At 41.9% G+C, this 27,982-nt stretch overlaps 1 protein-coding gene across 5 annotated transcripts; it reads right to left on the reverse strand.

Moving 5' to 3' along the window:
- Positions 1-6,075: 6,075 nt before the first annotated feature.
- Positions 6,076-13,020, reverse strand: CLN8 (CLN8 transmembrane ER and ERGIC protein). Of its 5 annotated transcripts, none has more exons than XM_068414454.1 (4): positions 12,879-13,020; positions 11,845-11,977; positions 10,875-11,545; positions 6,076-10,514 (listed from the first exon to the last, which is right to left on the reverse strand). In XM_068414454.1, the coding sequence occupies exons 3-4, from the start codon at positions 11,415-11,417 to the stop codon at positions 10,200-10,202; spliced, it is 858 nt and encodes a 285-aa protein (XP_068270555.1). In that variant the 5' UTR covers positions 11,418-11,545; positions 11,845-11,977; positions 12,879-13,020; the 3' UTR covers positions 6,076-10,199. The 5 variants fall into 5 exon arrangements, with proteins under 5 accessions (XP_068270555.1, XP_068270535.1, XP_068270564.1 ...); XM_068414434.1 differs by having other exon boundaries at positions 12,850-13,020; XM_068414463.1 differs by lacking the exon at positions 11,845-11,977 and having other exon boundaries at positions 12,875-13,020.
- Positions 13,021-27,982: the final 14,962 nt, after the last annotated feature.

Here is a 27,982-nt window from a genome sequence, read left to right on the forward strand (position 1 = left end):
GCCCCGCTCCAGCCCCAGCCCCAGCCCCCGCTGCTGTTACCACCTCCCCGGGGCCGCCGGCGCCGCTCCCGGCCCGCCGCGCCCCGCCCGCTGCCGGGCCTTTCGGGCAGCGCCCGCCGCCATTGGGGCAGCGCGAGGCCCCGCCGCCTCCCGGTTGGCGCAGCCGCCCGCCGGTCGAGCCGGGGCGGGGCGGGTGGAGGCGGGCGGTCGCCGTGTGTTCCCCCCCCCTCTCCCCCGCCCCGGACCCCCGCCGCATTCCTGCGGCCCCACGTGACGACGACGCCGGGGCGGGGGTTCGGCCCGTGCCCGCCCCAGCGCCCCCGGGGGCACCTGCTGGCGGCGGGAGGGCGGCCGGTCGGGCGCTGCGGTTGCCGGTTGCGGCGACGATGTCCGTGTACCGGGCGAAGAGCGGAGCTGCCCGGCTGCTGGCGGCCAGCCGGCCCCGGGGCTGGGGAGCTGGGCACCGGCCTGGCAGTCGGAACTTTCACCCCCTCACGAATGCAGGACAGGATGCACGCTAGGCCGTGGGGGCTGTTTCGGAATTTAATCTCATTTATCAGTGGAAACTCTTTAATGCTACAGCCAGTAATGAAATACTCCCAGGTACAGTAAATTCATTATCATTACCTGGAAATCTTAGTAGAAAATGGTGGCATTTCAAAATACATTTGATTAATCCACCTTTTTTCTACATTTTTCATTTGTCTATAGTTTAACAACACATTCACAACTATCCCATGTCTTCATATGGGTTCATGCAAACTGAATTACAGACTAAATATTTTAAAGTATTACTTTCAAAAATGTTTCCATTTTCACAAAGTTATTTCTTTTTAACGCAGTTCATCATAGTGTGAACTTAAAATAGTTCTCACATCGCTCTATAGGCCCTACATAAGAAAGAAAACAAGAAGAGAAAATTGGGCCATATGTAAAGGTTAAGGCCAGGAATACCATCAGGCATTCAGTTCAGCTTCCAGCAGAGAGACCACTTTATCCTGTTGTTTCTGTAATTTTTTAAATATGTTGCACTTCACTCACATCCAGCTATCATTTCAGGAGCTGAAAGGGCAAGGAATCAGACTTTGGCAAACTGTTTAATAACTGCTTATCATCAGAGGCCACGTTAAAGAACAGACACGTATCTAGACTAAGTGCAACCAGCTCAATTCCATGATTAAAAATATCATTTGCTAGCAATATGCTTCTCCTTTTGGCAGCCAACTCATTATCCATATGCATTAATTTCTCCCTTTCATAATTATCTTTCACTGTTAGAGAGAGAACCTTCAAGTCCTTCCTGTAGTTCTTTTCTGAACCCTTTTGATCTTTGACAACCACTTCTTTGATTGCGGTGACCACACCACACTTAAATATCCTTCTCTAATTCCAGTGAAAGGTTGCTGTGGAAACCTTGTTGGATAAATTCAACAATAGTAGATCAACTTATAAAAAAGCAAAAGTAACTTCCAAAATAACTTGCACTCTTCCTACTATTTTCTAACATCCTATTAGCAGTCATAATTAGCACCCTAATCATTGCAATCACAAATTCATTATTTATCCACCCGTAATTAGTTGTCGATAATTAGAGCACAGACAATGGCTGTCTCCAGAGTTAACATGATGCTTTTCATAACCAGGTCCTAAGAAGATGATGTTTAAACTGCTTTTACAGGTGATACATGTACACAGGGACCTCACCAGAATTTACTTACTCTCATTGTTGCTCACTGGGGCTTCAGCAAAGATACCTCTCGCCTCCAAGCCTCCATAGGTCACACATCTACTCCAGTCCATGTACTGGGCGTCTTAAGGACACCATGGACACTGAGCAGTGTCCTGGCCCCACACAACACAATGCTGTGAAGAAGGGACACCTTTTTTCTCTCTCTGTGGAAATGGGGGTGATTGAATGTAAACTTAAATTTATGACACCTAAGGACATACAACATCATTCCTATGGCTTGCTTTGTAAAATGTTGCATGAAATCTGAACAAGATAACTAAAACTTAGGTTACCAAGTTCTCCGATGAAGCCTGATTTTATCAGTTTCTTCCTTCTGTTTACCAGCTGATGTAGCTGGCACTTTCTCTTAGGGAGTTTTCATCTACCGGAAATTCAGAAATTGTTTCTCCTGTTCTCAACTGTGTCCCCCACAAAGACAGTGTCGTCTGCTTACTGTAATCCTTCAGAAACCACTCAAAGCCAGGACATCCAACAGCCTTGCTTACCTTGAACATCTGCAGAACTCACGCTGGGGCCTTGTAAAGTTACAGGTCCCCTCTACTTCCCTTACCAAACAAGGCTGAGTGATAATACTTCTCAAAATTTTTTTATATATATGATTTTTTAAAAAGACAAACCACACAGCTTTCTTAAATTCAGACTATTACATCAAACTAATCTTTGGTTTTATAAAAGCATTGCTTATTCACATTCTGATACGATGCTTATTGCTGCCCTGTCTTCCAGGTCTCCCTGAAGCACCAGCACCACTAACGGGAGAGAGTCTGTCACTTCTGAGCATACCAGTACAGGTTAACCGGACAACTGAGTTTTATAATACTGTGATGTTTTACCAGCACTAGAACTTCTTTCATGAACACCTTTAAAAACTCTCTGCTTACAAGGAGCCTTTGCAATTCAAATTCTCAGACTGCTAATTCAGACAGACTAGGTACAAATTTTTCCTAAATTTTAATATTCCTCAGCACCAGAGTCCTTGTTTTACATCAGCTCCTTGTTGTTATGGGTGGCACACAAGTGATAGGACAGCCGATGCCATACCTTGTGGTGGGTTGACCCTGGCCAGCAGCCAGACTCCCACCCAGCCGCTCTCTCACTCCCTCAACAGGACGGGGGAGAAAATAAGATGGAAAGCTCGTGGGTCAAAATGAAGACAGGGAGATCACTTAGCAACTACTGTCATAGACTAAACAGACTCGACTTGCGGAAATTTCAAAAATTAGAGCAGGGTGGTGAGAAACAAAAGTAAGAACACCTTTTCCCTCCGCTTTCTTCCCAGGCTCAATTTCACCCCTTCATTCCTGCTCCTCTGCCTCCCCCACCCTGAGGGGCAGGGTGGGATGGGGGTTGTGGTCAGCCCATAACAGCTCCTCTCTGCTCTCCTTTCTGCTGACACGTCTGCCCGGCTCCAGTGTGGGTCCTTCCCACAGGCTGCAGTCCTTCAGGATAAACCTGCTCCTGCGTGGGCTCCTCAGGAGGCTGCAGGGGAATCTCTGCAGCACCTCCTCCTCCTCTCACCTCAGCGTCTGCAGAGCTGATTCTCTCACTTTTTTTTCCTTACTCCTTATTTTGCCTCTGTCACGTTTTTGCCCTTTCTTACATACACTTTCCCGAAGAGCCACCACCGTGGCTGCGGGGCTGAGCTGTGCCCTGCAGTGGGTGGGTTGGAACCATCTGGAACCAGCTGTGTCCGGCCCGGGGCAGCCCCGGCCTCTCCTCACAGAGACCCCGCAGCGCCCGCTGCCAGCACCTGGGCACCTACACCCTGTACAGTAATACACACATTAGTTATTTCTATAACACAAAATTCCTACTTTTGGTTATCACGCCACGCTCCAACAGCTCTGCTTCATTCTGAAGCTGAGGAAGGGACAAACATGCGCGGATTCACTGTAACAGGAGGACCATGAAGCACTAAGGTCATGCACCTGTGAAAGACACACGCAACCTTCGGCTGAAGCAGAGCTATTTCCAGCGGCAAAAAGGAAGTATTAGTGTATTACAAAGTTCTGAGAAGGCTTTATATGAAATACTATGTACACCTCTAAGCCGCCGACATTTAAGAAAAAAGAATTTGAGTGGGAAAAGTGGCAAAATGAAAAGTATTAGGATGGCTAGAAAAATAAAAGAGCACGTTGATTGGTACTCATGAATATGCAAAAGAGCCTCCAGGGGTAAAAAATAATTATGTAAGCTAAAAAGGCAATGATAATACAAGCATAAATTACTATAAATTAGAACACACTATAGGCTCCTTCAGCATTACGCAATACATTGCTTGGGAACTTTGATGTCCTAAAAAAGGTACTCAAATTTATCGTCAGCCAGTGTCACAGTGATACTTAAAACAGTATGTTGCTGAGAAAAAAAAGAAGAGTTAAAGCAGGAGAAAATCTACATATTCAATGTCCAACTGCAACCTGGTCAGCACTGTACAACATAACAGCCAGTCTCAGCTACCTCATCCCAAAGCCTCCTAATTTTTTTTCATATTTATTTCCTATGACTGCTAAGTAAGGCTACTGCTGCTTTCCAGGATACACTTCCTGTAAATATGACCCACAAGACAAGATGATCAAGTTTGTTAGATGTGCCATGTGTACTCTATGCAAACCACTTCTCTGTACTTTTGTAGTTTGCCCACATGGCTTTGTTTTTCAAGGTACTGTAGTTACGACCTTCATTTACTCTTGAAAGATCCAGACAGCAGAACTGCGTGGTCCAGAAATATAGAAAAGTCAACCCTCTACCTTCTACAAAATTACTCCTTTCTCAGGTATATTTTTTCCCCTGCTTGGTGCAAGCCCCGTGCTTAAGCTTCAGTGAGCACAGCTTGGTGACAAAATGCAGTGTTCACAGGCAAAGTGATTTTCGCAGCAGAAGTAGCAAAGCAGGAGTGGGAAGTTGCAGACCTGTATAGCAATAGCAATATAAGTCAGGCCAAGTGAGTACCTGGAGCTGCAACAATCAGTTATCAGTGCTAAAACAAAGCACATCCTCACAAGTCTTCACAGTAAATGTCAGAGGACATTTTGGTGAAAAGTGTGAGCGTATACAGCACTCTAATGTGAACTAAGCATTCAAAGGAGCTGAGGCAGCTAAAAAGAGAATCATATGAGGAAATAAATATTTCAGACCAGAAGTAATGCATCCTTTATCTGATAAAGCTAGTATTAAATTGCCACTCTCTCTGCTCAGGTCATATCCTTAAGGACTCTGAGGTGACCCTAGCTGACTCCTCAGAACATACACACACACACACAGATAGCAGCAAGCAACGGCACAGCCCATTTCTTTGCTTTATTCTTCTTCTTGGACATGTGAGCAGGGCCCACTCCTTTCCTTTCAAGCTAGGCCTGTCTGCCCCCTTGAACTGTTACATCCTTGCACGTTTGCTGCATCATTATCTGTCATTCCAGCTCACGCAGCACTGTTTTACTTACAGAAAACAGGAAGGCACAACATGCTCCAAGAACACTTGTTTCTGCTCTGTGACACTACCACTAGGAGAACAAGCTAATTAGTCAATCAGATCCAGAGCATGCAGTATCTCTTCCAACACTGGAAACCCATCTGGGGGCTAACAACTAGAGCAACAGGCATAATTTAGTTAATTAATGACCATCACTTATTTTTTGTTCCCAATTATCAACTTAAATACCAATGCCATGACAAGGTCAAAAGATTGTAATTGCTGCATGACACTGTCAGCATAAGTGTGCTCTAATACTTTTCTGGGACTATGGTAAGAACTACCAAGTAAAATATATTTACCTATTAAATGAAACCATCTGAATAGCAAAACATTAGTAACATTTAAATTCCTTTTACAGATTATTTAAAAAAAAAAAAAAAAAAAAAAGGACTTTATCAATACAAATACTATTATGCGTTGTTCTTCTCATCCCAGTCTGTACCCACACACATTCCACAGTTAGTGGAGCTTTATACATGAACGTCTGTCTTCTGCTTCAATTAATCTTGGGGACTTCACTGAAGAGGCAGCTACCAAATTATGCCAGCCAGTTGCTTGCACAGTGCATTCTTCTAGGAATAATTAAAATGCCAGTAATGACACTATTTTCCTTTAACTCACTAATGCTAAAAAGCATCAGGAATTAATTCCTGAGAAGTACCACGCAAGACATACACGTTTAACGCTTAGAATTATATTTTGTTATTTAGCAGTGAGACAAGTTTGTTGGTTGTTTTTTTTTTTTTAACGTAAGGTGGCTCATACTAAACCATTAAGTGTCTTCACAGCCTAATGCAAAAATAGACCACACACTTCAAATACACAAGCCAGAAGGGTCATTTCCAAGTGATACTTTTAAACTGTTTATTATACATACTTACATATAGTGCAGTTTCTCGGGTTTTAGTTATGTAATTAAACATGCTCATGTTTAGAATATGGCAAATGTTGGTGAAGAGACATTCGCTTACAAGGTTTTACAGCTATTTCCATGGATATGACAGTACCTTTGTCAAGGTGAACAGAATATTTCAAAATAAACAAGTCATCTTTTTAGTCTATGCACTGCAAAAACTTGTTAAGCTACAAATAGCAAGTGAAAAATAACAGGCATTATTTTCATCAGTAAATGAAACTCACATTAGACAATTATTCAATAAAATACTTTTACTTATGTAAACAGTGTAAAGATGCTGTACCATTCAACAACCGTTATATTGTACAAGAGCAGACTTGAATTTGCTTAACACTTCTAAATCACTTTAAATAGGAGTCTCCCTGAGGTTAAGAAAAGTGTCTTATAACTGTACATGACATCAATATTTAATCAGTGTTATCACGAAAAAGCAAAAAAACCTGAAAGATTTGGACATGGGTATTTAGTGGAAGAAGGGCCCAACAGTACGTGCTGAAAACTATTAGACAAAGACTGTGGTAATGTGACTGCTGCAAGATCATGACCAGCACTGCAAGTAAGAGTAAATCTTATAGAAAAATTTGTGGGTGGGAGGGGAAATGATGACAGGTTTTGGAAAAAACATAAGACAGGACAAAAATGGAGGCAAACACAAACTGCAATTTAGGAATGCTTATGAAGACAGTAAGAACCAGATGCCTGGCCAGGGTGTCTTAGATCAGACATTTTTCTTTAAAAAACAAACAAACAAAAAACAAACACCAAACACTCCCACCCCCATCACAGTTAGTTTTTTGTTTGGAGTTTTTTGGTTCTTTTTTTTAAAAAAAGCTTTAGCCTGAAAGGTGACACAAACAGCACTCCTTGAATAATCTTGCCCAACAAGAAAGTCTTGGGCTGAGGATGAAGTCTCAAATAATCACCTAGGCAAACAATAAATTCACCCAAAAAACATATTATACAAGAGTTTTCCAAACTGTGGCAGCAGCAGCACACCCTGTGACCTGATCCAGCCACCGCTGAAGCTGACTGAGAATTTTGCTACATCGGATTGCGGATAAGGCCTTATAAGAGAGGCCCAGACCCAACAGGACTGGGATTAGTTTCACATTAACAAAATTTATAAACAAACTATGGCTTGTCTACCTTTGGGTTGAAAAGCAGCACTTCGTTATAAGAGTAATTAGACACCAAAACCCTCGGTTAGAGAACTTTTTCAGTATTGTTTCAGAGCAATGAGACAGTTATCCACAATCATAAACCGGAAAATCCTCTTGAAGGGAGCAGCCAAAAGGCAGTGAAGAAAACACTTCTGTGTAATAGAACTGGTAACTCCAACTCTAGCCCATCAAGGTGAAGAAGAACGGTTGTCTGCATTTTTATGTCCTGTTATATTTCTACCTGGACTGTAAAATCCCCTCGCCCCTCAAACCAGCAGAAATAAAATGAGTGCAGTTATTTGCTTTGTTGCCTGGCTCTCTTGTTCTAGCAGGTCTAGCAGTGTTTAGGTTAACACGCGCTCTTAGGTATTATTAATAATATAGTTAAGATATGCAAAAAGTTTTCAAGATATGCCATAACCGTCTTTGCGTGAAAGAACTCACATGAAGATGCATACTAAAAAGATTGCCTTATTATGATAAAAAATATTTTAATGAAACATTTAAAATCCACTTAATAACATTATACAAATTAATAATACAAAATATTAAACTTTAGAAGTCTGGTGCTACTGACATCACTATCCACCTGTCTGCTTGGACCACACCTAATCTTTTTTCAGCCCCAAAGTCACTACTAACCCCAACCCTCCATATTCTTTTATTTTAGCACATAGAAACTTAATCTCCTTTAGCCAGCCACAAGAATTATACACTTCACCCAAACTTATTTCTCTTCTGATGCTTCCATTTTCTGTTAGGATTCTTCAGAATTCTGTAGCTGGGATTTTTAGCATTACTACCTTGTTTTAGCAAACCCAAACCTTTAAGTCTTAAGCTGCATAGAGCACACCATCATTTTGGTATCTGGTGACTGGGAAGGCAGTCCTCTGCCTTCCCCTCTGGAACTCCTGCAAGCAAGGTCTCAATTCTGCACGATATGCATTTGGATCACATATTTAGGTTCTGTTTCTGAGGAATTCATCCCTCTGCTTTCCTCTAAAGTACTTTTAATATTACTGTCTCACACACAACTCCTCAGGACAGGTATGAAATTTCTAGCTTTAGAGAACCCTTTTTTTCTATATGATGGCATCCAGACAGGCCACACTGCCAAAACACTGCAACCTCGTTCTGGCCTGCTCAGAAATCAGAAAGTAGCACAAAATTTAGATTTTCTCTCTTGAATATCAGCAGAACAATAGATAGGGTTGCTGTGTAAAATTACTATGACCCTCTCAGCCTAGTTCTGAACAGGCAATTTCAGATATTCATCACTATCAACAAGATCTGGCTATACATTTATGACCTAACAATAAAAGGCTTCCTCTCCCTTATAGAGCAGCTCTTCAACTCTGTGCTCACACAGAGTGAATTAGGGAACACAGCAACCTGGCCACTAGCTTCCTCCCTTCAACCAGAATAAAATCAAAGACATTCCCACCAAAAAACTAATAAAATGGGGTTGTTTACACCAAACAGTGTTTCCCTTACACATTTAAAACAGTATGCTCCACCACAGATCAGTACACATGCCTTGGCCTGAAATTCTCTACAGCTTGGGCTTGCCCAGTCTTATTACTTTGGAAAATAAATCCATGTAGCAGTCACATCACACTACACGACAAAGTTTCAAATGACAGGCTTTTCATCTCACTAGTTCAGTGTGCCAAAACTAATTAATATCTTTGTCATTCTCCTGCCACTAGGAGTCACTCTCTTCCGTCACCAACATTTCATCCAGGAACCCCCAGACCAATAGTGCGAGAACATCCACCACAATTTGCCAAGTCCCTATCTAAAAAGTAACCCTGTTCCTTAGGTCAAGGAAAGATTTAGTGATGTGGCAGATAAAGTGCAAAGGATTGTTAGTGTCACTTGGTATGTTCTTAAAAGTAAAATAAAAAATACTAGAAGAACAACTGAACTCCTAAAGGAGATGATAGGGGCCTGCCTCCACAGAAGAGTCACCTTAGATTCTAAACCTCTCTATAACTAAGAGAATTTCCAAAAATGAGAGGAACTATAACAGGAGCACTAGTGGAACTAGCTGCATGACTGCTTATGTGGGACCTACACAGAAAACAATTTTACCAATCAACCAGCAATCTTTTCAAGGGTGAAACAGTCAAATGTTCTATCGTTGCCTCTTGTATTTCACTGATTTCAAGTCCAGAAGGAACCACTATGATTACCTAGCTGGACTACCAGTATAACGAATGCTTGCATCCCCACATGCATGTTTGTGGTGGATATGAACTCCTCCCATACAGAGGGCAACCTGGAAACTACAAATCACTTTGACAGTGAACACTCAATTGTCTTCCTCTTCCTCAAGTGCACTTAAAGACAAAAAAAAAAAAAACAACCAAAAAAATCCCCAAACCCAACCATGACTGCATTCTACCACTGAACAATTCAGACACTTGGAATGATTTAATGGCACACAGGAACTAGGTGCCCATGCATACCTAACTTGGGTCATAATTGATCTTAATAAACAACATAATTTCCAGTATCAGTCTCTCCAACATATGTGAAATAGGATTCAAGCTAAACTTGATTCAAGCTGAGCTTAATAGACAAATTAACTGTAAAGCCATTTTGAAGCATTAGGATAAAGGATACCACAACAGAGCATGTCACTACTAAATAATGAAATACTGTCCAACCTGACAAAATTGTTGGCATAATTCGTAACTAAGAGGTTGAAGATCTTATGTGTATGCACATATGAAACACAAACAATGCTTTTAAATACTTCTGATGCATACAGAATACTACCAGCAAGGAATCACTGGGTTAATGAGCTTCTTGCAAAAGCTTCTAGTTCATGGGCAAAGAATTAGTTCGCATTGTATTTTTCCACTACCCTACTAGGAAATAGCTCTTTCAGTGTTATATCCTCTTCTTTTGATGTGTTTCACCATTTATTTTTCCATTTTCCACTGCTTTATTTTCAAAGTTCCAGTCAGTTGGGCTGAGGAGTTGGTGAGTTTTTTTGTACGTCCAGTATGGGTTAAGTATTAGTGTAACGGCAAATAATCCCGAGAATAAAACAATAAAATGAAGAAGTCCCAAATTTTCAATCACAGAATTCCAATTGAAAATGCACACCCACCACATATGGTATGTAAGAATCATGCGGCAGTGAAACAGGTGGATCATCACCCACTGGTTTGCCTTCCAGAAAAAGGTATTAGCACAGCCAGCCTAGAAAAACAAGAACAGAAAATATGCAGGAGTGAGATTGTTATTTCAAGATAAGGCACTGATGAAACTAATGCAAATACCCAGCTTTCACATACACATGCACTCAGGCATCTTTTCCATGCAAAGCTATGATATTCCACATGCATACAGCACCCCAAACTCAGAATGAATCTATACCATCTCATTATCCACATGCACACAGCATCACACAGAAACCTATATGCAGGACTACAGAAATATCACTTAGATGAATGCAGGTTTGCTGAAAAGCTCTCTAGACAAACCACACAGATTACCTACAGGCAAGCGAGATGCATGAAAACTGTTAGAAACATAATTTGAAAATTATCACCTTCTTACCTTTAGAAGCATCCAGGAAATGCACGTTGAGGGGGTACTCATCTCCAGCAACATTCCCATCAAAGGCAGATAATGTCCAGATTTCACATTGATTACTAGACCAGCCAAGCCACCAAAAGCAAGCAAGTGATGAACTACCAAGAACATATCAAATGTTCTAAAAATAATGTTGGACATGTGAACAGCTACATTTTCAAGCAAGAAAAATCCAGCAGCTATTAAACAGTTAAACCAACTCCACTTTTGCTGTGAATACACTTTGTCAGCGTGAAAAACAGGATCTATGAGCAAAGCCCATAACCCAGCAACACAACTCTGAAGTCCAAACACACCACGTGTGACTGCCATATTCCAAAACACCTTCTCCTTTGCATACAAGGCACGATAAGTGGTACTCATCCATGAAGACAACCAGTGAGACAGAAGAAATATTCCCAAGTAGATTAAAAAACCAGCAGCTAAAAATGTCAAACGAACTTCCCATAAGAGATAGTCCCAGTCAAAAATGGTCCCAAACACTGGATCATCATTTGTAGGATTCATTTCTTCTTTTTTTACAGGGCAAAACCTTGCAAGGGGCTTGACACTTCTCACTTGCACTATAGTCTCCTTTATGCCTATTCAGCCTCTGCTATTATGCAAACCAGAAACCATGAACTCTTCTTTTCCATCTGGAACAAGGAGAGAAAAATGAAGTGAATTTTTAAGTCATCCATATACAAAGCTTCCAAACTGCAGAAAACTCACTTCCGCTGCAGCTACGACTTTGGTGCTGTTGCCATTAGGCACATTCATCCCAGAGACAGGTAGACAGACAGACAAAAAAATTTAAGCAGTGTGTTTAACACTTGGCCTGCAAAGTCTGTACTAGTACAAAGTAATGCACTGAAACGAAAGCTGAAGAGGGCAAAGTATGAAGGCACAAAGAGGAAGAGATAATACAAGAAGGAAACCCTGTTTTCTTACTTACGAAACTCGCATTTCAACAGCAGTGTGTGGTTATTCTCCTACTCCATTATGCTCCTACTCCCCTGCTTTTCCGTCACTGATTTTTCCACCACTCTCTACAGCTTTGGGTGCAATTCAGAATCTTAAATACAGATCTGGAACATAAAACTACAAAACCTTAATCCAGTAAGTGGGGCCACTTACACAGAAAAAGGCTTTGAAGCTTGTATCTCAAAACAAGACTTTGCAATCAGTTTCTGAACACTAAACCACTTTCCAACAGAAAACATATTCCAAAAATGCAAGAAGAGTATGGAATGCAGACAAGCAACATTAATATGTATTATTAACAACAGTAGTGTAATTAACTGAACAGCCCAGCAGTAAGTGCCTCAAGTTAGCTGAAACTTCCTGAACACGCTGTAGTTCAAAAACAAAGATTCGTGGGAAGAGCCAGATAACACTGAAATATTGGAACGCCAGCTAATTTTATGAACAAGTTAGGCGATATCAGCATGATCACTAGACCCACCGCAGCCTCTGAATGCTCAGAGCCACAGTGCATTTGGGAGTTTGGTAGCAGCTACACGAAAAAGCCACCTCGATCACCGAGTACAGAGCCCCTGGTGAGATGTTCTCGTCTCGCTTCACCGTGCAGCAAATGCCACCACAACCCAGACCCTGCACGGACCTGCTCACCCTGGCCTTTGCTCGCAGATGCCGCCCGCCCCACGGTCCCACACCTGACAAGACGGACTCGCAGTGGAGTCCCAGCAGCCCCCCCTCCACCCGCCGATCTCCCGGGGGAAAAACGGGGTAAAACACACTAATTCGATGGCACGCACGGGCCCTGAACAGCACGACCCACCACGGCACGCCCTGGCTCCAGCCGAGCCGGGACACCTCCTCCGCCCCCACACAAACACCGGCAGCAACACCCCCCCGTCCCGTCCGTCCCCCCCCGCCCTGTCCCCGCGGCCGCCGAGCCCCTCACGCAGACCTGGGGGAGCGGCCCCAGCGCACAGACCTCGCTCGCACCCGCCGCTCCTCACCCACAGCGCTGCCCGCGATGACGGGCCGGCCCTTCCCGGCTCCAGGACTGCCCCGGGCGGCAAGCCGCCCTCCCCGGCCTCCCGGGAGCGCCTGGTCCGACCCGACCCGCCGCAGTTCCCACAACAACCACCCTCAGCCAGGTAGCCGCCATACGCCACTCTGCGCATGCGCCGCGCGCCGCCACCGCCCCCTGCGCTTGACCCGCCGGCACGAACCACCGTCGTGCACCGCTGGGGGGGGGCGGGCGTGGCTGTACCACTTGGGCAGGGGGGACGCGGAGGCGGGCGCGCCGGGAGCTGGGTCCGACGGGGCGGGAGGAAGGGGCGAGGAGGCGGGCACGGGGCCCGGTCCGTCGGCATCGCGCCGCCCCTCCAGAAGGGAGCCTTGTTTAGAAGGTGGTTTGCTTCAGCTAACATCAGGCTCATCACCACCACTGCGAAGTTAGTAATATTGAACAGAAGCCGGTTCAACAATAAATAAAAAACAAAGAAGTAGCAGTGATGCCATAGCCAGTACCTTCACCTGTAATTATCCAATTTCGTTAAAGACAGCAAATTATTAAATGGATGTGACGGAGTTCTGCTACATAATTCTCTCCATACTTGTGAAAATTGATGCCATCATCCCAGTGACTCAGCCCAGCTGGATCGTGTGACCATCACCGGGGGAAGCCTGCTGAAACCACAGCGGGAGGGTTCCTCAGCTGTGCTTCAGCCCTGTGCTGGGGTTTTAATTTGGCTTTGACACGCGTGACTAGCAGAGACTGCGAGTTTTGCCAGGGAAAAGCTCAGTCCCACAACAGACCAGGTGATTCCACCAAAAAGTGACCAAAAATATAATATAAAATCAAGGCACAACTTCTCTTACACGGAGGATTGCTCTAGAACAGCCGAACTCCTAAGCTGGATCTGTCTGTGGTGAGAGACCTGAGCTGGGAAATCAGTCCTGGAAGTCTGACAGGTGCTCGGTTTCCAGCCGGGGAGAGGGAAGAACTACCATTCTGGGTGGAACACTGGGTCCTGCTGCAGTAGCAGGATAACTGGGCTGGAGGGCTTTATGTTTTTGCGTTCACTTTTTCATTGCTGATGTGATAACCCTGTCCCTGACGGACCCCCCAAGCTCTGTGAAAAGTGAGATCTGTTCATATGCCACCTCAGTAGTTTAGACAGGGGCAGCCAGCCTCAGCTGTTTATAGGAAACATCTGGGAAGAAAATCTATCATCTCTTGTGTCTCCTTTGAATGTGCTGGGTGTGAGGCATTACACCTTCCCTCCGAGCTCTTCTACAGACAGCCCCAAGGGACACCCAGGTCTGGCTGAAGCCTTGCCCACACACCCAGACACTACCTGTGTGCCACCGAGGTGAGTCACGCGCCTCAGCACTCCTGCCACTTCACCACCAGTAACCTCCTCTCCACCCAGGAGGCTCAGGCTCAGCACTTAATGCAGGGCAAGAAATTTCAGCCAAAATACTTATTTCATGCCAAGAGCACACTCGTGATCAAGTGACAGAGATCCTAATGATATGGGCTAGCAAGTTGGTCTTGTAGACAGAAGGATTCATCTGTGCCCAAAAGCAAGAGTAAGTTGTTTGCAAAGCTTTGGGATACAGTCAGAGCCATTTACTAGCTCTGAAGGGGAAAAAGGGCTATAGGGCCTGACAGGTGCCGAGTAGAAGAGGAGGAGCTGTCACTTGGGAATTGCTTCCTAGCTGGTGGTGGATATTCATTTAATAACCTCTGTTCCCTAACAGATGCTGGACCTGTCCTGGATAACATGAAAAGGATGAGAAAGCTGAACAAGCAAAAGCTGGGTGAGCTATTGTTGGAAGAAATTGCTGTCCCAAGTAACATGATGGGGCTGATGCACCAAGGGCATATGTTTTAGCTTCCCCTAATTTTATTTTTCCTATAGCTGTCTTTAAAGAATTCCTTTAAATTTTAACACCTTGAGGCAGGAAATTTTTTTACTTACATATAAGGAACTGTGATCTTACTGTAAAAAACAAGATCACAGAAAGGCTGTTGTCTTCCTTGAGGATTTTCCTTCTCTTCGCTACCTTTCTTGCCTTCTCAAGCAAAATGTCATTTTTTAATTGCTACCAGCTGTAGCCATGACTTAATAGTTTTGTGTTACTTTATGAATCTACTGATACTACAACCATACTAGTGACAACTTTTTAATAGTTGCCTCATTATAGTAATTATGATCACTTCAGGTATTTCAAAATAGTTCTTCCTGCAGTGAGGCTCATCTTCCATATTATGTCATATTCAGTTCTCCCTTTTACAGCCGTTCTGGCTGGATGCTACAGCATGTCCTGTCCAAAGCTAAATTTCCTGACTATTTGCACCGTCTCAGTTTTGGAAGACTTTCTCGCCATCTTCAGAATGCCGCGGCTGGAAGAGCAAAGAGCACCTTCAGGCAGGGAGCCCTGCCTGCGGTCTGGATGATCCACCCCTTGTAGCTAAGAGCCTCTTTGTACTGGCTTGGTAGTGCTTGCCTGCAGTCAGGAAATGAACGTAATTTTTTTTCACTTTACAATTCTCTGCATTTTGTTGCCTCAATGGCTACATCTGTACAGCCCCTCATGTGGGAGCTGCCTTTTACTTTGAAATGGGATAGCTACATCCCAGCTGCCCATTGAATACGATTTTGGCACACACTATCTCCCAAAACATCCATAGAAATGTTGGCTTCAGAAGGTCATTTTGACCAGACTCCTGCTTTAAATGGGACCCAGGAACCATCTAGAAAAGTACTGATTGGCACAGGCCAAACTTCTTCCATGTAGCATACTAATAATTAAATATTGCATGTAGTAATGAATCAGTAGCTCTTCTGTTGTATTTACTAATATACAGCTAGCTGATGAGAGTTAAAAATGTCTTTAGTTTTATCACTTTTTTTTTCTTCATTCCTCAAATCAGAGTGCCACGATCCCAAGTCCTTCTGCTCCCTGTACTTTCAGAGGCAGACTAGTACCCTCTCAGTGGTGTGAGAGCACCTTAAAGGCAGAGGCTTGGGAGATGTGTATGGAGGACACAAGGCCAACTAGTGAGACCTTCAGTGAGAGGGGAGCCTACAGTTTGTGCAGAGGTTGCAGGATGACTATTATAGGACATGTATGAGGGCTTGCGTGTATGTGTGATGGGAATACAGAATATAGCCAATTGGTGCTTCTGTTGCCGTTGGTGGTGAGTTGAGGGGGCAGAAAATTCCAGAATAAGCCACCCTGAATTCTGCCTTTTGCTATGGCAACAGAGGGGAGTTTTCTGTCTGCAGCAGATATGGCGTGGTGGCCAAGTGGCCAGAAATTATCTGTGGCAGCAGTGGAGGGATGGAGATTGGAAGAAATCGTGCGTGATGAGGCTGTTCTCTGATTATTTTATAGCTCATGAAAAACAGGATCTATGAGCAAAGCCCATAACCCAGCAACACAACTCTGAAGTCCAAACACACCATGCGTGACCGCCATATTCCAAAACACCTTCTCCTTTGCATACAAGGCACAGACCCATGCATATATGCACAACTTGTGCTGACCTGTCATGTAACCATATACTTCAGTGACATGCTTCCTGAATTCTTTTTTTAAACTGAAATTTGCTCCTTTACCACCTACTAATCTGCAGTCTCCGTTCAAATCTATGGGAGATTTACTACTAATTGTGGGAGCTTTGCTTCAGGTCTGTGGGAGGTTTACTACATGCCCGCCTCAAGGAACACTGTGGCAATACCAAACATGTAATCTCGTTTTGTTAATGTTTTACACATACTCCCAAAGGTCTCCTGATTCTTGTCCAACAAGTACTTATGCAGTATTCCTACATGCAAACTACAGTTATTCCAAGAAGCACTTTGAACATGCTTGTTTAAGGCATTTTTCCTCTCAGCTAATAGGAAGCATACTTGACTTCCTTCAGAAAACCTGTATTACAAGGCTTTCATGTGTGCCAAGGATTCAGAAAGTCTTCACATTGCATAACATAAAAGTCTACCCAGGCTGGTTTGCTTGCCTCCATACTTGGAGATCAGCACTAGTTTCTACAAACTCTTTTTCTATTTCACTTATAGTCAGTTTTAAATGAGTTCATCAACTCCTTACACTCCAGAGCAGACAGAGAAAATAGTTGCCTTGAAGCACTTGATATTGTCAAAGTTTTAAATAATTTGGATTTGCTGGGCATCTAGACTTTGTGCTACCAGTTGTGGGAAAAATAGCATCAATGAAACTGGCTGTTTCTGCCTGCTTGAATCTTTCCAGATAATTCAAATAATGTAGAAGAACTGGAGATTCTTTGCTCAGACCCTCTCAAGATTGTCCCCCATTTCTCTTTACTGTATGAACATTTTATGAAAATGCTGGAGGTATACAACTACTGTTGACTAGCGCTGTATGTCCCAGTCTCACTAAAAAAACTCTGTTGGGTGTAGACACAGTTCAAGATGTTTATCATACCCATGCTGACCCTATGACATCTGGCCATTCCCTGTCCACTGCTTAATTGGACCTTACCAAGTACAGCCTTTGGGCAATTATTCCTTCAGTATTTCCTCCCTTCTCATTCTTTTACTTCCATTCAAGGCAAGATATCCTACCTTTTTTTTCTTCTAATCCTAATTTATTTCTATTTTGATACAAGACACTCTCAAGCTCTCTCCTGCTTGGTCCAACAATTTCTCTCAAGAATTTCTCTAAATCTCAACTTCTCTCCCATTAGCCCTGCAGTTAATCTGCAATGCATAAGACATTGCTGCTCCACATCTTCTTTGTCTCCTTAAGTTCATCTTCACTCGAAAGCAGCCTTATTCTTTTTCCTTTTTCCAAGCTTCTCTTTATGTTCCTTGTACCATAAACATGACTCTTGAATCACTGCTTAAATATATTTCGTAATATAATTTTTTCTTCCTCTTCTCGCTAACTCTGTTAGAGCTCTGGCCAGTCAATGCCTCTTTATGCTCCACTCTGAGGATTTTCACCTCCTAGTGCCCAGTATCACTGATGACACTATAACTACTTCTTTTACTCCATAAGAATAATAAATAAGAATAATACCGACTGTATCCAGTCCTGGATGGAAGTTCCTTGGTTGCTTCTGGCTGGCTTCAGGTAACTAGCATGAGGTGATGATACAAGCTTGGGTTCACAGTTGAACCTTTTTATTCCTTCTTCACCAAGCTACATGTCTTAACAATGTTCACTAGAACAAGTTATTCTGCCTTAGTAGTTAGGCTCTTGCTTCACAGCTGTAGTCATGATGGTTAGTCTAACTGGTGTTTCAGGTTTACCCAGAATCTCTAAGTCCTTCTTTCTCCTTTCTGACACAGGTACCTCCTGTGGCTCTTCAGGAATCAAAGGAAAATCCTGTCTCTGTCTTATGGAATATATGGTTATCATTTTGGAGTTTTATTTCCCTTCTGGTAGTCTTACCTGAATAGAAGCTAGGGACTTTACCAGCAGTCAAAATGATGATTGTGAAGTTAGAAACAGAGCAGTCAGTCGCTGGCTTAGATGTGGGTTTCTGCCAAGGGTTTGATCCCAGATTACCACCTCAGACCATTTTTCAGTTGTATTTGTAAACAGTTTCAAACAGTTCCTATCAAAACTATCTGAGATGAAGTCAAGGACCTTACAATTGCTGCTTGGCAATGGTGGGCAGAAACTGGGAACATTTCTGTGGCCTCAGTGAGTAATCTAATAAGTTTACTTTTGGGGATTTCAGAAAAATGACAGCAAATCCATCATACTGACAAGTTTCTCAACAGTTTATATGACTTCTTGGAATACACAGTCCATAAACAGTAAATAGGATGGAAGGTGACAAGCTATTTTCCTGTTTTCAGCTTCACCTAAGTGGAGACATCTAGGTATTCCACAAGTTTCAGTACTGCGCAATAATGACAACAGTTTAAGGCGACAATTAGTATTAGCAATGGAGAACAAATTAAAATAAAGATTAAGTTTGTCCAAATATATTGCTAGGGATGAAATTGCTTGGGAGAAATGTAAGATGTTAAAAACAGCAGCTGAGAATGAGCTTTTTGCTTGGCAGGTTATTCTAGACTTGCAAAAGATGGAAATCCTTTTTATGTAGTCTATTTAAATTTAGTTAGAATAAGAACATTCTAACCATTTACTTCAGGTATTCCTAAAAATACATTCTACAAACCCATTTTAATGTAAGTAAACAGCAGTTATCCAGTCTCTGTTAATAGTTAATACAGTTTGTAATTTAACTAAGACTCTGGTGCTGAAAAACCTTCCAAATACCTCCTTCCTCTCCAAAGCTAGCTTCATCTGCAATGGTCAAGAGTCAAGTATTTAATGTCTGCTACAAATCTGTCAGAGTGTTAAATGAGCCTAGAGTTTTCATCACAGTCTGCTGTGTACTGCATTGTAGCAACTCTGTGGTGTGCTGAAACAGAAAGCATCATCCAGCACATGACCACTGAATTGATTTATACCAATTCACGGTCAGGCCCTGTGTGGGCTTTTTGCATTTCTTTGTATTCCATCCTTCCTGAATATTCGCTTTCAGTAAAATATAAACTGGCCTTTACACTATTTAACTAGACTTTTGCGTACTACAGTAGGTTCGTCAGATAGATAGTTTAACGTGAAGGGTAAAAGTTAAGGCCTTCCATTCACAAGAGTCATATCCACAGAGGGGAAAGAATTTACTTCAAGGGTGAGTAGAAAAGAAAGAGAAATGTAGCAGAGAATTCTCTGCCAAGTTATTCTCTCCTATTTCTTGCAAGCTTAATCAAAACCCCACTGAAATAAATCATAATAGGTTATGGATATAACCCGTTGTAGTAGCCTTTAGAGTTTTTTAAGGAGATATAAAGGAAAACACACAATCAACAAATGAAAACATTTAAAGGAAATAAGGTTTTATGTAATCTTTCCCTTTGTGCATCAGCCCACAGGAGATTTTCATAGTACCTTTTGAACCAGTTGGCCAGTTTCATCCAAAGTAATTATGTTCTTAAAAGGTTCATAAAAATCGGTAGAAAGGAGCTCACAATTAGTATCCCATGAAAAGAAAAGCTGCAGCACAACACAACAGTTCTCTATTCTGTTTGGCTGCAGGCCCATCAGTTATCACAAATAGCCCAAAACCAACAGCACCTCGCCAGATGCAACCACAGGGGCAGCTCACTCTGCAGGTTGCCAAGGACCACACAAGACAGCCAGGACTAATATGTTACAAAAGTATGAGAGGTATTTGTGGCAGACAAATCACAGGAAACAAGTTTTCTTTGCCTTGCTTCTCTCAAAACAATTTGATTTTGTGATTAGTAAAGGCTACTCAGAAGCACAAACAGGCTTTTCAAGCCTAGTTCTCCGAAAAGTTCACACCCAACTTTATAAAGATTTCAGTGGGATGTCTCACAGTGAAAAACATGAGTAAGTCTTTGTGGACTGAGGCTGTAATCTATTAAATCTATGTGTAAGTATCTCCTCACGTTCGAAGGGTTAGGCTGCAGCATAGCCCCACTGGTGATCAGCGGGCTATGGAAGGGGACAGTTTTTAGTAGTCTGAAGGCTAAGCTGTGCTACAGTTACATACCCACCCTCCTTTCTTTGAAAATGACGATGCTACAGCACAATGCTTTATCTGTTTACTAGGTGCGCACACTAGGTCAGAGATGGGTGTTGTTTACTGTTTGTTGCATCCTTTTATTTCAGAAGACTTAGGCATTTGAAAATATAGCACAAGGAAAATTAGAATATATTCAGCATAATTTTGCAGTTTTACACTGACAGAGACTCCTAAATAAAGCAGGCCTCAGTGTAATGATTAACTTCTTACTAGATGCTATCACCTTCTCACTTGCATAGAACTTGACAGCTTCCCTAACCTGAAGTCAGTCTGGTTTTCTTGTTCTTGAAAAAAGGATCCCCATCCTATAAATATTTGTTTTAACTGATTCTTAGTCTTCTTATATCTTCTAAGACATTATTTTGCAATCAATTGCATTAATAAGGTAAAAGCCCCACTGAGAGTTAGAGGTCTTCACTGGAACCAGAGTACACTCTTTTCCCACAAAGGCAGACTGAACTTTGTACTGAAGTTGCTATTTTTGTGAATTGACAGAAAGGTCATAGCTGCTTACACACGCTGCAGAAATCAATGGCGCTAGTTCTTTGCCAGTTATTTGAAAAAGAAAACCAAAGCCCCCACACATCAGGAATATCTTATATATAAGGAATCAAAATGAAATAAAGTCTGAAAAAAAAAGAGAACTGAAGGCAGAAGAAGCCAATTAATTAGTCAACACCTCTGTTATAAGGAGACAGTTTTGACAGTGGCAAGGTACAGGCTCTCTGCTGTTCCAGCATCTCCAACAGAGAGGCTATTATCAGAAACTAGATTTTAGCTGCCAAGTAATTCTAATTCTGATTTGGTCTTGAGGCAATTCTAGGTTTCCTAAGGGACAAATAAAAGATACTCACGAAACGTTTTTCCAGCTCAGGAACAGAAAGGGGTGAAATGGCTGCGCAGAATGAAACCTCCCTTAAGGTCTTTCAGCAGGAGTGAGCTCACTTTTCCCTATTAAATGATACCTAAATTTACCTACACTACCAGAAATCAAACTGACTACCAAGGAGATAGTAGGTGTGTTCATGAAATCATTTGAGGAGAGTTTGTTGAGCATTCAGCCCTTCAGCACATACAAAGGGACTCTGCACTGACAAGGCAATAGATTTCCAGTTGCTAAGGTTATAGTTTCATTCTGCTGAAGTCACTGGATTTAAAACTGCATGCCAAGAGAATCAGATTAATCATTACCACTGCTGAAGAGGATAAACTCAAAGATAAAAAAATACTCTGAGTACTTCAGAATGACAGATTTCTGAGGAAGTCTGATCATCAACAACATATTGTAACAGCAATACATAATAAAATACCAACTTCGCCTGAGCCCCAAACATAAGGATCCAGATACACACTTCTTATTTTAGCCCATTTAAGTAGTTATACATTCCCCATTTTCCATGTTGTATTTAATATAGAGCTGTCACTGGTAGCTGGAAGCAGCATGAAAGAAGTGAATACATTGGCCATAGCAACAAATCACTTAAGTGCAATCTATTAAATTAAGTTTTTGTGACTTGAGTTATTATGACTTGCAAACTCCTCATCTATCACAGAACGTGAATTTTTCATGAACAGAACTGAAGAATGGAAATGAGAAGATACCTCCAGCTTCTTCCAAAGTAACAGTCAGGAATGAGTTCAAGTACTAATTAGAGTGGTACTGCTGAGTAACAGAAGTCACAATATGATCAAGGCCAGTGTCTTTAGAAGTGAGGGGGGAGTAAATAAGAACAAAGAAGAGAGCTTTTAGAGTGCTTGATTGGGAAATTAAAATTCAGCATTAATGGGGAGATATGCAGACGAGATTGGGATATGTAGAAGCTGCCAGAGGAAAATCCTACTTCCTATTTTGCTTCTTATTTTAGAGGGATGAGAAATCAAGCAAAACTAAGACTGGGGCACATGTTCATTCCAAGATCTGGCTGTGCTAGCAGAAGCTGTTGTCTTCAGCTGAACACCTCTCCTCTCCCCCACCATCCACGATGCAGCTTACTGCCCCTTCTAATCTGTTCCTGAGCTGCTTATGTGCCCATTAAAGTGAGCTGGGTTACTTTGAACAGTAACCCTTTTCTAACCTGTCACATTTAGCTCCATGTAGGTAAGGAACAATTCCACAAGCAGCTCAGCTAACAGCTGCGAGGGAACTGTGGCGTCTGGCAGGAGAGCCATAATGGCCTTCTCGCTGACATAGCTTGGAGCTGGAGAAGGAGCTGTGTCCATTGTCTGGCTCTCCACAATTAGTGGTGACTTCCATGACTGCCATTTGGCACAATTTCATATGCTAAAGATTCATAAAGCATCAGCTCTTAATGGTAGCAAAAACAACATAAGAGCTTTACGGAAGAGAAATCCTTGAGCAAATCTGTATGCTATAGACCTCAAGGTAGGCCAATGTGTGATGTGGCTATGATTGGCAGGAGAAAAGAAAACAACGTTGCACCAAATGCAAAATAGCATGTCATTTGGCTAAAGGTAGCAGCAAATTGAAACAGTCTTCTGTTTCTTATTATCTATATGTGCCAGATGTGAGGCCAGTAGTTGTTAGCAAGTAACTAATGAAAGAGAAATAGCAAACTGTAATAGAAGTGTTGGGAGAAATCTTACTGCTGAGAGTAGTCCATATAAACGTTATGGGATGGTGGCTCACCATGTGATAAGCATGGTGAGCCATGCCAATGCTTTTGTCCGGTTCCCAGAGCTTCAGTGTATCGTTTGGTGTATAAGAACGGGATATGCCTTTACTGATAAGAAATGTCCTTTCCTCAGACTAAAGCAGAATTGTCTTGGATGACACACAGTTGTCACCTATATAGGTGAAAGACAGGTCACTAGGCTTATCTCTCTGAAACACTGAGATGTAACTTCAAATTACAGTGCACTACATAATGCTACCTAATGCTCCCAGGCCCCCAGAAAGCAGATTATTATGGTCATTTGACACACAGTCACAGAGAGGTTAAGTGAATCAGCCCTAGCCAAAAATAAGGCAAAGTGATAATTAGGCTTCAGAAATGCCTGACTGTGAGCTTCACAGGAAGCACACTTAGATGTGTATTATCTTGACAAAGGGGCACATTGTTCCCAGGCTGCGCTGCAATGCATTTGTCGTGGGACACCTCTCAGTAGGATATAGTTCCAGCCCCAAATAATGTCACCTTCTTTGTAATCCTTTTGAACAACAGTGTCAGTGAAAATGTCCCTATCTGATCCCAGCTTGACCTCGGTGAGGGCTTGTTGACAAAGGTGGCAATATGATTTAGAGGACAGGATGTGTTCCAGTGGTCAATTTTAGGGTTCTTGCTGGCTGTGAGAGGAAGGAGATATCCTCTGCAAAGGATATCTTGATATTGTGATTAGACTAAACAAATCCAGACATAAGTCTTGCAACACATAACCAAGCTATAAGGTTGTTATTTGCAGTGGATAAATTAAAGAACTCAGTGATTAATATAGGCTTTACAATTATTTACTCCAGCCTTTTGAGTAACACAGGTCACTGGACATCCGTTAATTAATTTGCTTCAAGCCCAATAGATGTTGCTGAATTAAAGCATATCTATCAAATAAAAATCCAGCATTGATTTAATTTTTTTTCAGTGATGGGCAATATTTGATAGATTAGATTATTTCAACACTTACTATGCACACAGATAACTAATGAGATCATTATTTACGGTCTGAATTAGTTCAGCTTCATCTCCCAGCCACTGAATCTCATTATACCTTCAACAGCTAGATTTGGCATTTATAAATTTTGATCAAGGGGCTTTAAACTTTGATCATTTAAATAGATCATGCTTTTAGGATGATTAAGCAATCTATAACAATTTTTGTAGTTTCCACCTATAATTTTTTTGAATCTTTATCCCTTTGGACACAGTATTCTAGTAGTTTTACCAGTAATGTATAGGAAAATGCTATGAAAAAGTTATTTCGATTTTCTAGCCCTCTGTTTGCACACAAGATTACCAGAATGATCTCCAAATTTCTTTCTACATTTCTGTTTCCTGAACACTAGTGTGGAGGTATGTCCTATGTTCTTTGTGCCTAGAGTCACAGTCTTACTTCTGAGTAGGGCAGCTGTGCAGACATTCCCTATGTGATCAAGCTGTTGATCTCCCACTAATTCGCTGTGTGCCTGCTCATATGTCCACTTGGCATTCCCATTGGACACATACATAGGTTTCAAGCCTCTTCACCTGAGAGCAGTTTTTAACTGAGATGCTGTAGCTGAGAACTGATAGATTTTTAAACAACTCTTCAGCTGTAACTGGCTTTGTGAGTTCTGCTAGTCCATTCCTGAAAGACAAGACAGTGAACTTAAAACAGTATTGAAGGACCTTTGATCTGATACAATATGGAGGGTCTTAGTTATCTACATGCAAATAGGCAGTAGAAGGTATATATTTGTAGAGAAAACAGTCTTTATACAGCCACATATTTTTAAATAAAGCCATTAAACTATCCTTTTAAGTACTGTCAACACTTCTGGACAAGAAAACATGGTATAGCTATTTTATTAAAAAGAAGACCTTATGTTTAAAAAATCTTGCTCTCATAAGATAGTATTAACTGAAATCTCGTTGTTTTCAGGAAAGTAGCTCATAGACAGACATTAGACTAATGAAGCCAAAGGAACCACAGAAACAAGCATGACGTGATGTGCCAGAACCATATCAAAACAGCTGGGCTGTGATGATGTATGAACAGCTAGGGAGGGCAGAAAAAATATGAGGCAGATTGCTGGTCCAAGTGTGGTATGAGTCTTTCCCAGAAGACTCCAGGCAGTAGGAATGCAGGGACATTTAGACAGAAATTACAACTAAATTTACAGAAGGCACTTTAAATAACCAGGTGGGTCATAAGGGTCTTCAACTTACAACGCCAGGCTACCACCACTAGACTCCCATGGACAGCTAGCCATCTACAGTGCAGCAGCCACTCAACAGAAAACATTCATGCTGGAATAAACCAGTTTTAGCTGTCACTGAACAGTGATTACTCAACAGAAAGGACAGCTAACCTGCTACTGCAAACATATGTTAATGTGCACCATTGCACTGTCAGTAGCTGCTTGCCCAGGAAGAAGGCGTTGGGAGTATGCTTGTGCGTGCATGGGGAGGTCATTGACAATGATAAGTGTCATCAGGCTTGACTAATATGTACTCCTGTCACATCTACTCCCTTCTTGCATTTTGCAATACCCTCAGGCCCAGTTCTCAAACCCTTCTCACCTCACTTCAATGTCCACCTTCCCTCTCTTCTGCTACTGCAAAGTAACACATCCTTAACGTCTTTTCTCTTCCCTACCACAACAGTCCCCAGCCTCTTCCCTTCCCCATCCCCAAACCTCTGCTGCCAAACTACCAACCTTTTCTCTTGCAAGGCCCTTTATCCAAAACCACGTGACTGCTCCTGGGTGTCCTTCTCACAGCATCTCCATGACATAGTCTTTTAATCCTTTCCACTGGTATTCCTTTCCTACATTTTGGCCTGCTCACACTTGACAGGTCAGGTTGCATAAGACTACTTTAAAAGGTGGAGAGAGAGTGGCTTAAAGATTGACTTCTCAGAGCAGGCTGTGACAGCTCAGTTGGTAGCATGTTTGTTTTCTTGCAGACAGGATAACAGCTTGAGATGTTCTGAAGGGAATCTTCTGCACCTAAATTTTAAATCTTAAAATTAATGCTTAAAAAAGCTCCTTCTTCACACGAAGAACAAAATTTAAGCTAGACAACAAGTGAGACCTTACTTGTATTTCTTATTTAGCATTTCGCGACAGCTGAGTGAGGTTTCTCCAGGGGCTGACAGCCCTGAAGGAACAAATGGTTTGACACTCTATCTGCTTTTAGCCCAGACCTCTTGCTGGATGAGCAATAGAATGGGAAAGGAGATCAGAAGCTAATTCAGTGGAAAAGAAATATGAAATTGAGCCCATACAAGTCCATAGCCATAAAAACATTTATGTGCCCCGTTTTACGAGCTGCTGTGCAATCATTAAGCACCATCTGAGGACTGTGAAGGCTGTGCCATGGATGATTTACATCACGCTTTTCACAACTGTCTGAAGTAGAGGACATAAAATACACCCTGTAAAATCCAAGGACATTTTGCATTGGAGAGTATTTGAAATACAAATATTTCTGTGTATGAAGATCACTGTCAATATTTGAGGAGAGTATAGCTGAGAGGACAGAGGTAGTGAGCAGAGCCCAGATAATGTGGTAGAGCCATCAGACTGCCAGGCAAATGTTTAATGTGTAGTGTTGAACATCCTCACTGTTCAGTACATTACAAGCCTCTGCAGAGGAAAAAGAAAAAAAAAATAGAGGAGACAAAATTGATTCTGAAAAAAAACCCGTATAAATATTTTGGGCATAATAAATCAAATATCAATTTTAAATATATGTGAACAATTCTTGTTGTGGACTACCTCATTGCAGGGACTTGTGATATTTAATGTTTCTGTTTCTAGTGAGGAAGCAATGCTCTAGAAAAGCATTGGAAAAACAAAAGAGTAGAAATTTTATTTTTGACTTTGGAAAGAGTTTCTAGATATGAAACGTATTTGTCCACATTAAAGCTGACAGCTGGTAGAAAACAAGTGCAACATTACTTAAAAACAGAGAATTCACGCCCTTGAAGTGTTGCACTTTGATGCCTTATTACTCAGTCTTGCTTTCATGTTACAGTTAAAAATTTAGATTATGTTCGTTGTTATGTCTAAAGGAGCCTTGATTTTCAGTTTCTTTGTTGTGATTTAGTAAATGTGCAAAATAAGATATTACAAAATATTTATTTCTGAAGGTTGAAGGTCTGTTCAGACTCTGTGAAAGCATTGTTTGCCAGCCACTTGTTTTTCTACCATAGGTTTCCCTAATATCTTTTAGCTGTTTTGTTTACTCTATGTGTTAGTTCATTTGAATAAGTATATTATAAATTAAGCATTGACGATGCATTAGAGGGTTGCTTTAATATGAAGGCATGGTAAATGAAAAATGGTATCAGGTTTTTTTCAACATTGCAGCATTTTTGTCTCACGTACATATGCATTTATCAATTGACATTATGGAGTTTTCCTTAAACTAAGCTGTGGGTGTACACCTAGCATGTGGAAAAACAAGTAGACGTGTGCTTGTGATTGCTCTCTTTTGAATTCATGCTTCAGGTAACTTATTTATAAAATAGAACAAAGTGCAGCTTGAATAAATACTTTATTTAGGAAAGATTGGTTGGAGGAAAAAAAAGTCACAAATGTTCATGGGTTGGCTCTGCCTTTAGACAATTGGTAAGCAGAGAAGGAAAGAGGTGTCATCCTAGAATAGAATAGACCAGAACAGACTAGAATATTTCAGTTGGAAGGGACATACAATGATCATCTAGTCCAACTGCCTGACCAATTCAGGGCTGACCAAAAGTTAAAGCATGTTATTAAGGGCATGGTCCAAATGCCTCTTAAACACTGACAGGCTTGGGGCATCGACCACCTCTAGGAAGC

Source organism: Nyctibius grandis, chromosome 1 (assembly GCF_013368605.1).
Source record: "Nyctibius grandis isolate bNycGra1 chromosome 1, bNycGra1.pri, whole genome shotgun sequence".
Classification (NCBI taxonomy): Eukaryota; Metazoa; Chordata; class Aves; order Nyctibiiformes; family Nyctibiidae; genus Nyctibius; species Nyctibius grandis.

Bases quoted from the DNA above. Each gene is read 5' to 3' on its own strand.
- CLN8 (XM_068414454.1), bottom strand. From the start codon at position 11,417: ATGAATCCTACAAATGATGATCCAGTGTTTGGGACCATTTTTGACTGG. The intron at 10,515-10,874 runs GTAAGAAGGTGA...TTGTTTTTCTAG, and splicing joins TTTCCTGGATGCTTCTAAAG to GCTGGCTGTGCTAATACCTT.